This window comes from Pieris napi, chromosome 22 (assembly GCF_905475465.1).
Source record: "Pieris napi chromosome 22, ilPieNapi1.2, whole genome shotgun sequence".
Classification (NCBI taxonomy): domain Eukaryota; kingdom Metazoa; phylum Arthropoda; class Insecta; order Lepidoptera; family Pieridae; genus Pieris; species Pieris napi.
The window spans coordinates 1,309,645-1,322,371 of NC_062255.1; the positions used below are offsets into that span (position 1 = coordinate 1,309,645).

The following is a 12,727-nucleotide window of genomic DNA, read 5'->3' on the forward strand; positions in this document are numbered from 1 at the left end:
CAACTCAATTAATTGTTCGTCGTTCATTTCGCCAAATAAATCCAAAAATATCTAAGTATATAAATTGACATTCGTGTCAAAAACTCGAAAGACTGACGCATGACGTCATCATCGCAACATCCACAACACGCCGATCCAAATCGATTGGATGTCACCGCGTGTGATCACATGGCGTGTTGTCTATGTGCATCTGACCATATTAAATATATGGGATTGATAAGTACTGACATGCGTCGGATGGCGTGGTGTAGCGTCGCGTTTTGGTAGTATGTTTCCGCCTTAATTCCATTCCCGATACTTTTAGTGCAGCCTATGTATATTCAGATAGATTACTTTATAGTTTACGTTTTCCTTGTAGTGATAATTACAGTATTTTATTAACTCCAGAGAATTAGAGAGAGACGCTATACATGATAGTTTACATGTAGGAAAATTAAATTAAATTAAAACAACAATATAAATTTATATTATTAGTTGTCTTTAGGTAGTTTATAGTTTAGTTAGGTTTGGTTAGTTAGGTATTAGTTAGTACAATAGGACTTCTTTTTCCTGAATCTTTATAAGCACAAAAGATTCTGTAGCTACCAGCCATTATTTGTATGATAATTCAGGCTATCATTGTAAGTCATGAATCCTCGAACATGCAATTTGGTAAACATTGCCACGCACGCACTAGAAAATCGAGAAACTCTTCAGACTATACGTCTTCGTAACAATATCAAAGCTGTAAAAGCTGGACTTCACCAGCGTTACGCAAAACATTTTCCTTTTGTTCAACTAACACAAGCCTAAACATTCGTATTTAAGATACCTCGAATTGTTTGTCATCACACATGATTCATTATTACGCAGGATATATACAGTATCTATTCTTAATATTCTGCGAACATATAAAGATATCGAAGTAGAACCTGGACACTAATACATTAAAAAAAAAAATTACTTTGTTCAACCAAGATTTGATTTGATAGTTTAATCATTCACATCTGTAAATTGTTTAAACGAGAGTATTCGGTTCAATACCATTTCATAGCGATTTAATATTCTCTGTTCTCTGAGAAATTAAATTTATTTAGCTAGTAGCTTATTGCAACAATATTCAATAAACAGGTTTACAAGTGCAGTAAAACGCAATAAAAATATTTTAAACTTTGGTATTTATTTCAATATTGATAAATTATATCTAGACTTATTTCCTCTGTTAACCCTTAAAGCCAGTTCGAGATCCAAGAGTCCATAGACTTCGCCTGAAACAAAAATCTTTGCTGATTATCATAATTAAAAAACGATGTGCGTCACACAACTGAGCAGTTGGCAGTTTTTGACGCGCACCACCACTATGTGGAACCAGTTGCCCACTGAAGTATTTCCGAACCAATTCGACTTAGGGTCCTTCAAGAAATGAGCGTACAAAATTCTTAAAAGGCCGGCAACGCACTTGCGAGCCTTCTGGCAATGTGACTTAAAAGCCGACAACGCACTTGCGAGCCTTCTGGCAATGTGAATGTCGATGTGTAACACTTAACATCAGGTGAGCCTCCTGCCCTTTGCCTCCAGTTACATAAAAAAAGAAAAATACAGTGTTCTTACCTTTTTCCTTTTCCTCTTATTCCTTTTTCTAGGTTGTCTACGGCTTTTCTTCTTGTTGGGTTTTTTCTTAGGCTTTGTGGTATATGGCGCCACATTTGCTTTTTGAAGCAACTTGAAGAGGCCTATAAAAAAAGTTGTATAATGAAATATTTCTACTTTTTAGTATAATATTTAATGTTTTGCTTTTTGTGCTTCTTTTACGAACTTCAAGTAAAGTTTCAACTTGGCTAATCGTCATTAATGCAGTTAAATTAAATATTAAATACTAGCACAGACTACTGCCCTTGATATAGCCCAAAGCACATAAGAAACTACTTTCACAATTCTTTTTTATAGACAAGAAATATTATCTATGGTTTCCAAACCTATGTTATTTGTTTTGCCGCGAAATATAATATATTAAATGTAACTATCGCTAAATAAATAAGCTTCGTAAATATGCGTCAATATAATTTTCTTAATACCGATTATACAAATAAATTAAAAATAAAATCTGTTTTGAAAGGTTAATTCTTGGTATATTTATTATCTTTATTTCGTGATTAACTGGCGAAGGCAGCAATCAAAGGCCTGTATAGTATGCGCATAAAATTTATAAGACAATAAAGATTAAGATTATGGCTTTATTAGGAGATTACATGAACTTACACGCGTCATTATATATAATGTTAAAAAACATTTAGTGGTGCCACCTACCGATTCTACCGTACGTTATCTACCGAGAAATTCAACACGGCCGTGATAGACTGCATTGTAGCACCAAGATATTTTTAAAAAATTGTTGAGCCCTGCTATCTGACTATTTAATCACCTTCCTAGAAGTTATAGATCATTTAAGAGGAAGGTAATTAAATTTTTAAAGGGGCCTGGGAGAGTAGATCGTAAGTTTTGAAAACAATTAAAAATAACTGTTCTTGTTATTATGATAATTAATATGAGATTTGCATGCCTATTTTTAGATTGTGCGGTTTTTACAATTAATCAATCTGAATCTGAAACCACTTTCTTTGCAAATAAACGATTTATAGCGGTAATAATAATAATATGTCGTTACATAATGGAAAATGAACGCGGCCGTTTCGGTCTATGTGAACGCGATAAAATCAAAAACATTTACCTATAGATAGTACGATTCTTCAAAAAAGTTTGGTTTTATCTTAATTGACTGAAATATAGCGATTATTGTTAGTGGCAAAAGATCTTGAAAAAATAAACAGAGCGAACGGCGGCTAACGACATAATAAACAATAATAAAAAAGCCTTTAATGCTGTTTAGCCTTCATGCTAAATATTAAGTAAATATGCCTACAGTAATATAATATAATCTTTCGGCTATATTATTTATTTACAGCTTGTCCTTCTCAAAAATTTTCCAAGCTTAGCGTTCTCTAGCGGTTCGTAGCTATCTAGTCACATATCACACTCATGTTAACAATAATTTATGTGACTAGATAGATGTCGTTAATAATTTTCTGGTTCAGAAATCGCAACACAGTTGGATGCCTTCGTGACCATCCAAAAAAGTAGACCTTGTCCGTACCATCAGTAGATGAATGTATCTTGGCGACATCCTCCCTAACCAGCAGAATCGACTGCAGTTCATAAACAGCGAAATTGCGGGTAAACCCAAACCAGGTAGGAAAATGTCTTGGCTGCGGAATATCCAAAAGTGGACAGGAGTCAGTGTTTAGACATGAACAAAGAGTGATTTCGGTTAATGAGGATCAGTAATGGGTGCCTCTCAAGAGATGCAACAAGCAGGAGCGGATCTACCTAAGGGCTTTATGGGCTGCTGCCCAGGGTCCCTTGGATACAAAGAGCCCCCAGTCCCCACTGAAATAATAGACGATATTTTAAATTAAAAAAATATATCTGAAATTTAAAAAAATCCCATCATAAGGCTCGACTCCTTGAGATTGATCAACCTTTGTGCGATGCACGTCTATCGAACGGACGGGGAATTCCCTGTCGGTTGTTTTCGGTCAGTGTATTTTTTCGCGTGTGCGTCTATTACGGGACCTTCCCTGTAATAGCCCAGAGCCCCACAAATTCACTACCCGCCTTAGGCAACAAGAATTAATTCCGTGGCATAACTTGTCCGTCCTGGACTCACACATGTTAGGTATTAGACAAAGACGAATTACCTGATACGCAAAATTACTTTCTCGCTATAAATATTTTAAACGCGTTTCTAATGAAAGTTGCAAGCATCAATATTGACCGATAGGCCTTTAAACATGCTTAGGAACTTGAATGGAGAAATTTGTAGTCATTGCGACGTTCATAACATATTTATGGATTTAATCAGATTAGTGCGAAGTTCCTTTTTTCTATTTTTGTTTTGTCTGCTATTTAATGTCTTTCAATCGAGCTTGTTGTACAATGAGATAGGAAATTTTTAGTCGCTAGGACCTTTATAGGACTGGACTTTGTATCTGTTTTATGATCATTTGTTAATATAATAGGTAAGTAGGTGACCAGCCTCATGTGCCTGACACACGCCGTCGACTTTTTGGCTCTAAGCCGGTTTCCTGACGATGTTTTCCTTCACCGTTCGAGCGAATGTCAAAGGGAGCGGTCAAGTATTAGGTAACGCAATTTTTGGAGATTATTGTCCCCCCCCCCATGTAACTTGCCGTAACGTTTTTCAGTACCCAAGTACAGTACTCTACTCGAGTATAGTAAAACGTTTCATGACTACCTAGTGACTCTTTAGTTACTATTATGTGGTGTAAGTCGAAAATAATATTAACAATAACGCGTAATTCAATCCCCGCCCCGCATCGTAACGTTTTACAAAAGCAAAAAAAACTCGTTACGTAATACTTGAACGCTCCCAAAGACGCAAAAAGAATGTAAGCCCATTGGTGCCATAGGCTTTATCACACATCGATTTTATTGCCAGTTCTTCTCTTCCGTTCTACGCCCTTGATTTGAGAACTGGCAGTAAATGTAAAATTAGAAGCATTTCATATATATTTCTTTTTTGACGTTCATAAGTGTACATTGTGTTACCTAAATGAATAAATGATTTTGAATTGAATTGAATTGAAATACCTCTGTGGTTTATGCATAATTTATCTGATGTATAGTTAGACTGTAACTGAGCTATTATTGTCCGGGTTGAGGAATACAGAAAATGTACCATGACAAAATTCACGATTGCGGGGAATCAAGTTTTGACATTATTGTTTTACTGCGTGTAATCGAATTAAAGATAGATAGAATAGATAATATGGTTTAGATAAGTCTATTACTTACAGACCCTACAGGTTCGATTTAACATAAATTACTATTTGGATAGGCTATTAGCCTCTATTCCTTAGATTAGACTATTAGATAGACGTAGATTAGATATTCATTAGATTCTATTCCCATAGAAACGTAAAGTAAATTTGAGATTACTTAAATATAGACATAGATATAACATTTATTACTAACGAATCACACACACAGAAACACACAAAATAATAATAAAAAAGAACAAGGTACGTTTTAAGTGTGTAATGCGTGTGTGTTGTTATAACTCGCCCTGGCTGAGCATTACGCTGAGAAACAGACTGTTCCACAGCGCTAAATATAGAAAATTTCTCACCTTCTGCAGACTTAATATCCAACGGTATACTCTCCGCATCAAGATATCTATACGGAGAGATGGATATATCAGAACAGGCTCCAAAGGTCTCTTGATTTCCACACCCAACACTCTCGGTTCCATTATCACATCGTCCCCAGTTATTACCAGCTACATATCGCCATTGTAAAACGCAGTGGTCACATGAAAGACCCTTAGGTAAGCGATAACGCATTCTATGGGTTCCCCCCTTCGGTGGGTAGTAGCGTACCCCACCATCCTCTAGATGTAAAGGGTACTTGTCGAAGCATCTCTGGGTCTCCCTTTTGGGATCTGAACAGATTTTGAAGTACCAATAGCCCTTGTGGAAGGCGGTGATTTCGACTGTCACTTCCAAGATTTGTCCAGATCTGTATGTTCCAACGACGGTGCCTTTACCATATGTGCCCCCTAATTCGTGGGTGCGAGGGGGCCGCATGTCGTACGCGTCGCCACAGACCCCGCATCTGAAATGTTAAAAATGAATATTATGTCGCAAATGGGCAACGAATTATAAATAATATTTAGCTGTAAATTAGCTTATTCATTTCGTAATCCTACAGCTAACATAAGTTATATATAACAAAAACAATTATACTAAATATATAGCCAAAGATAGAATACATAACATATACAAAAAGGCTCAAACATTTATAAAAGGAAACATTCAATAAAGAATATTAGATATATTAAATAAGTAATACTTAATTCGGTTGTGTTGTGTGATGGTGTGAAAGTGTGGGTGTGTATGTGGGGTGTGCTCATGATGCAGGTATGGATATTCTTAATACTACTTTTAAGCAAAACCCGAGATAGCTTATTAATACAAATCCAATATATTTCGTCAAGTTTCATATATTAATAGCATTCTAAACGAAGGAATTAAAAATGTTATTTTTCTTGTTCTTATTATTACAAATAAGATTTCATCTCCACCTCGTCACAGCGAAACATCGATTTAGCGTAAACGCTTGAACTATTGCACTAATTCGAGTGATTTTCATTACTTACGCAACTTAATTATAATATAAAAGTTATCAGCCAACTCGATGTAGTAGTCTTTCGATCATAATTGGAAAGTTGAATTATGTAAATGCTACAAGTGTATTGTTTAAATCGCGTAAACCTAGGATGTTCAAATATATGTGAAACGAAACACTTTGTTTAAAGATGGGTGTCGTTTATATATGATGATTATTGATTTAATATCTTATAACTAACATAAAATTAGGGGTAGTGACGCTAAAAACTAACTTGGGTTCTTAAATCTAAGTGACACTTATGTTACCTATAAAGAATATATATGTCACCGTAAAATTGTAAACACCGTTAGATTGTAATCTATCTCGCGAGATTATAAACTGTCGAAAGATTGTGAACCTCAACGAACTGATTACAATTTAAGGTATTATTATTCGGTAGTTATATGAAATTGGTGGAAAGTAAAATTAATCTGTAATTGAGCAAAGAAGTTTGAATGATAACTAAGCTAGTGTAGTACAATCTACCGAATAATAATACGTTAAATTGTAAGCAGTAAGCTGAGGTTCACAATCTTTCGACAGTTTATAATCTCGCGAGATAGATTACAATCTAACGGTGTTTACAATTTTACGTTAACATATATACATATATATGTTTAGTCGACCTATTGGACATAATCGGAAACGAGAAAGTTAACTTACAATTTATGAGTGTGGGAAAAACTTGGCTTCAAGTGTGCGATGATTGTTAACATTTGGTTTACACTTCTTATTGTTTACTTAAATATATATATGTAACTTAACTAATGTTAGATTACACAACTCACGATACTTATTTTAATTATAAATTTCATATAAGTTTACTCGTATATTTTTAAAGGCAAGGTGCCTTTATAGCGTAGGAAAGTATTTAGACAATACCTTTTGATAACAATTATAAATAACTAAACTGTTCTTATTATTATGATCATTAGTTTGACATTTGCATGCCTATATATTGCTGATTGTGCAATTTTTTTATAACTAATCAATCTGAATGTATTTTCTTTGCAAATAAACGATTTATTATTATATAACTAATTAAACACGCACAAATGTGCTTTCCACAGATTGGGGTAATATGGAACTAGCACACGTATGAATAAACGTTAAAATATAGTATTGTCTTTATCACTCTTATGTTGTTTGCATAAGAAAAAAGGTAAGAACATGAGTACATACTTTCCTCGATTTGTCCTGTATTGTCTATCGAAACCGCCGCAATTGAGGCCGTCATCATCATAGTCTGGTGGGCTGCTGAACCCCATACGCCACATGGAGGCTCTACCGGGAGGCTGTAGCACCCGCCCATGACCAGACACTGACGTCACGAAGGCCCCAAGTAGTACTGTCCGCCAGAACATCTAAAATGAAACATGTTTGTGGATAAAAAAAATGTAATTTAAAAAAGAGAGAGAGAAGTAGTAGAGACTCCTTTTTCCCTTCTCCTTCCTCCAACTACCATTTTGTTCCTTTTGGAGTTGGACCGTGGGGTTCCAGTGCACAGGCTCTTATTAAAGATTTAAGTTGGTGCCTAGTAGATATAACCGGTGACCCCAGAGCTGGCACTTTCCTGGCTCAAAGAATAAGTATCGCAATACAGCGAGTAAATGCTGCCAGCGTTAAAGGTACAATGCCACAGGGACCAAACTTTTTTTTTAATTTTTAATTTTTTTAATTAATTCTATTATTAGGTACTTTATGGGTTAAGAAAATTGTAAATACTGTATACTTGATTGTAAAAAAATAACATAAAATAAAATAGACAAATTCACCTTTATTTAAAAAAAATATGTCCGGTTTGTATATCATATACTTATTTAAAAGGAAATTCATTCTTGTGCAGTTTAAAAATAATATAAAAAAGAATAAACGATACATATTCTATTTAATCTATTCTATTTAATCTATACAAGGCGTTTTTAAAATTTGTGTGTTTTCATTTATCAAACATTGAACCATTGGCCTCTGAATTCTGATTCACAGAATGATTCACATACAGGAACAACAAATGATGTTGTTAGTATTAGATGAATTATATAAATACTAGCGGATCCGACAGACCTTGTTCTGTATACACGTCTTACAAACAATAAAAGTCTGATAATGTAAATCATAGTATTGTCTTTTATTGACATAACTTTCACACATTTATAATAAAACAATTTTTTACCGGATTTATGTATTTACAATTATTTTTCATAATTTTAAATTTAACCGACGTTTCGCGTGCTTTACAGCGAAACCACCGTCACCGTGACCACCCACGCTACATAACACATAACATCGTAAATACATAACTTCAATCCGGTAAAAAATTGTTTTATTATAAATGTAAATCATTCTCGATTCCACTTGAACACACAAAACATTTCATCAAAATCTATCCATCCGATTAGGAGTTTAATAACGAACACATGCACTGAAGATTTATATATAGGTATATACCAGCTGTTTAGATAAATAACCTAGTTATCGTCTGCAGCGCCATCTGCCGGGCAGATTTGTGAATTTAAACCATCCAGGGCGCCACCCAAACGCATACAAAAAACATCATTTAAATCGGTCCAGTCCAGAGGATTTCAATGACATACACATTACATTACATATTATATATTTAACATTTTCAATTAACAAAAGTGTATCTTATTTTTAATCAGAACCTTGTTTGTGGGTGTGTTGTCTATGATTAATTTTGTAAATAAACTTTGTCATTCACCGTATTTGTATTTACTATATACTCTAGTTAATCTTGTTTAATTAATCAACGAAAGAAGGTTTTAGTTATCTTTAATTACAGTTTAAATTTGAACAGTTAAATAAATACTGTTATAATTTTATGGCGCACTTTTCAGTAAACTAAAATGAACAACAAAATTAAACAAAACACAAAGGAACATTGTTTTTGGGCCAACAATAATCGTTGTCAAATTGGGATTTGTCCCATAAACCAGCCTTTAGATCATTATACCTCTTGCATATTATCTTCTATAAAAGGTGGATGGTGTGGTGGAGCGTTAGCTGGAAACGAATTTAGACAAAAGCCATGGGTATTTGGAAAAAGCTGGAGGAGGCCTTTACCCGTGACGAGGTTCCGATCCGATACTGAAGGATGTTAGGATATTAGGATAACAAGAATGAAATGTATATTACAGATATAAGGGGCCATCCATAAAGTACGTCACACGTTAATGGGGAGGGAGGGGTATCACCGAAGTGTGACATCGTGTGACAGGGGGCATGGGGGGGTCAATACTTTTGTGACGTCACATGTTAAAATTTAAAATACTAAAACGCAAAGTTTGGATGTGAATTAAAAATTTTCAAAATTTACGAACTTGATCTATATTTATTAATAATTTAGCATTCTCGCTATGCGATAATCTCTCATGCAACGTCATTTAACTTCTAGAGCGGCGTTGTAATGCAAGTGAGATACTCAAATTCACGAGAATTTTGAATGGTAAATACATACATAAATTAAAAAAATGTGTTTATAAACTAGCTGGCCTGGCGAACATCGTACCGCCTAACAGTCGATTCTTTTTTCTTTTTTTTTAATAATTATTCTGCTATTCGGGACACCGGTCTAGCTAGTAAGATAAAAAAACGTTGATAAGACAACAAATGCATTATTTCAAAAAATAAAAATTTACCTTCCCGGAAGGTAGTGGAGGGGCCACTCAGGAGGGGGGGTTATAAAAATGTGACAACCTGTGACAAGGACGGGGGGAGGGGTTCAAAAGTCCTAAAATTCGTGTGACGTACTTTATGGATGGCCCCAAAACTGTATATTCAACATTTGTAAAGAAGTGAACGGGCTTTATTATTATTACCTCTTGCATATCTATGTAATTATACTAGCAGAGTCGGCCAAGCGTTGCCGTGGCTAAGGTTTTTGTTATATTACATAGTAGTAACCTATTCAAGGGAAACGGTAGGAGGACACCAGTCATGGGGACCACCATGATTTTTGGTGGTTATGCCATTAAATTGTAGCTTATGTGAAACGTTGGTACTTTCAACACAGCGCCATCTGTTAGAATTGTGACTGTCAAATAATAAACAAATAATTTGCAATAAAATAATATTGCGGGCATAAAATAAGATGTTAGATATCCTATCTTTTAAATTATATCAAACTATACACGGTGTGCAAATTTGATTGAAATCGGTTCGGTAGTTTTAGGAGTCCATAGCGGACAAACAACGTGACACGTAATTTATATATATTAAGATAATGAATCCCTATTTCCCTTAGTCACGGCATCACGCGTGAACGGCTGGACCGATTTTGCTAATTCTTTTTTAGTTGTGTTTGTTATTGTCAGGAGAAGGAAATATTTCTTATGAAAGCATAAAATATAATGATAGAATTTAAGAATACTTAACCACCATACCATTCAAACTTTTTTGATGTAACCTTATGGTGTTTGACAGAATGCGTGCTGCAAATATCGTCAAAGAGGATGTAAGAAAAATGAATATCATTTAAAACAAATGCTTCGTTCGGAGTTATTATATAGATAAAATACATATAAAATAATTATATTGATAAAATCCTTTCATCTGTTCCCGGGTCGGAATACCAACAAAACTATTTATCTATTTTTTTTAAAATAAACACTTTGTTTCTGAAATATTTTTTTCAGAAACAAGGTGTTTATTATTCTTATATATCTTTCGGTATTTTATATTGGTATAATCTATAGTTAATTATACCAATTCGAAACCAATATTCATACTTAAGACAGGACGTCTGTCGGGTCCGCTAGTTACAAATAATTTATTATTGCATGCTAGACATTGATTGGTCAACAAGAAATATTGTTACTAATGTCATCGCTTTTAATAAACAAATTATAAATGATATAAATAAAACCATCATTGCCTTGCCATTTCTCTGGAAAATAATATAATTGCAACAAATAAATGTCTAAATTGCAAGTATTTTTTATAGATTTATTTCCTAAACAAATGTAACTTCATACTTACTTTAAACACTTGTAAACACACTAATTGCTCACTAACATTATAAAATTTCTTTCACATCACACAAGCGAAAGTAAATTACGCAATAATAAACTGTTTCCGGCGCAGACACAGCCGCATGCTCACTCGACAACATCATAATGAATTTTATCCCGCCCTTTCCATTTCGTTACTTTCACCTAAAATCAATCTGTTGAGCTCCGGAACAATTGCATTTCATTAAGAGAAATTCATTATTTGAGCAACTTTGAGCAAGTCATTGGACAAACCGCAATCTTAGTTCCGTGTACATCTACTAGATACCCACCTTTTTTATTTATTTCATACGAAAGACGCCCAGCCCTGCGATTCTGTAACTCACTTTTCGAACTCACACAGCGGTCGCTCTCAAATCAGTCGTGAAGCAGTCATTTTATGATTTGGCATTCTGAAAAGGTTGGAGCTTGTAGTTTATTGTTTATCAGAATGCCAAATCATAAAATGACTGCTTCACGACTGATTTGAGAGCGACCGCCGATGCGAAAACCGCTGTGTGAGTTCGAAAAGTGAGTTACAGAATCGCAAGGCTGATGTTAACTGATACAACGATGAGCGACCTATAGACACTTGAACGCATGCCAATGTATTTTTGTCTTTTAAGAATCAGTTTTTTAACCAATTGGTTCATACACAATGGGCAGCTGGTTCCACATAGTTATAAGCGCTGGAGTGCTTCAAAAAATAGACATTGAGGTGATAGGGGTGGAAATCGTATCTCGATGTACGAAGAGGAAAGTAAGCTGCAGGTCCTTCGAATACACTTATATAAAAGAATATAAGAAATGGTGTAATGCAGTTTTGTTTAAATGCGTGACTGGAAAAATTGCCATTGCGAAATAATAATAATATTGCCGCGTTCAATCCAACAAACATTCTTTATCTACTATATAAAAATAAGTCGGGTTTTCCTTCCTGACGCTATAACTCCAGAACGCACGAACCGATTTCCACGGTTTTGCATTCGTTGGAAAGGTCTCGGGCTCCGTGAGGTTTATAGCAAAAAGAAAATTCAGGAAAAATATCAACAGAAAAGCGGGATCACCAAACGAAATGTTACATAAAACGAAGCCATCTGGTGGCGAAACGGAGTTCGCCGAGTTTGCTAGTATGGTATAAATTGAGATTGCGCTAATTTTCTTTTTAGCATACGAGTCATATTAACTAAGGTGTATTTATTTATTTACATCGTATGTCATTATATGCAGCGAGTAATTATATGAGTAGTGTTGGCCTAGTGGCTTCAGCGTGCGACTCCCATCCCTGAGGTAGTAGGTTCGATCCCCGGTTGTGCACCAATGGAATTTCTTTCTATGTGCGTATCTAACGGTGAAGGAAAACATCGTGAGGAAACCGACATGTCTTAGACCCAAAAAGTCGACGGCGTGTGTCAGGCGCAGGAGGCTGATCACCTCCCTGCCTATTAAATTGAAAAATGATCATGAAACAGATTCAAAAATCTGAGGCCTAAAAC

The 12,727-nt window shown here is 34.9% G+C and overlaps 1 protein-coding gene across 2 annotated transcripts; it reads right to left on the bottom strand.

Annotated features, from left to right (window-relative positions):
* Positions 1 to 1,138: 1,138 nt before the first annotated feature.
* On the bottom strand, positions 1,139 to 11,373 carry LOC125060982. Of its 2 annotated transcripts, none has more exons than XM_047666116.1 (5): positions 11,257 to 11,373; positions 7,408 to 7,589; positions 5,186 to 5,670; positions 1,591 to 1,712; positions 1,139 to 1,247 (listed from the first exon to the last, which is right to left on the bottom strand). In XM_047666116.1, exons 2-5 carry the CDS (start codon positions 7,587 to 7,589, stop codon positions 1,209 to 1,211), a joined length of 828 nt encoding a protein of 275 aa, XP_047522072.1. In that variant the 5' UTR covers positions 11,257 to 11,373; the 3' UTR covers positions 1,139 to 1,208. The 2 variants fall into 2 exon arrangements, with proteins under 2 accessions (XP_047522072.1, XP_047522071.1); XM_047666115.1 differs by having other exon boundaries at positions 11,221 to 11,369.
* Between the last annotated feature and the right edge of the window lie 1,354 nt (positions 11,374 to 12,727).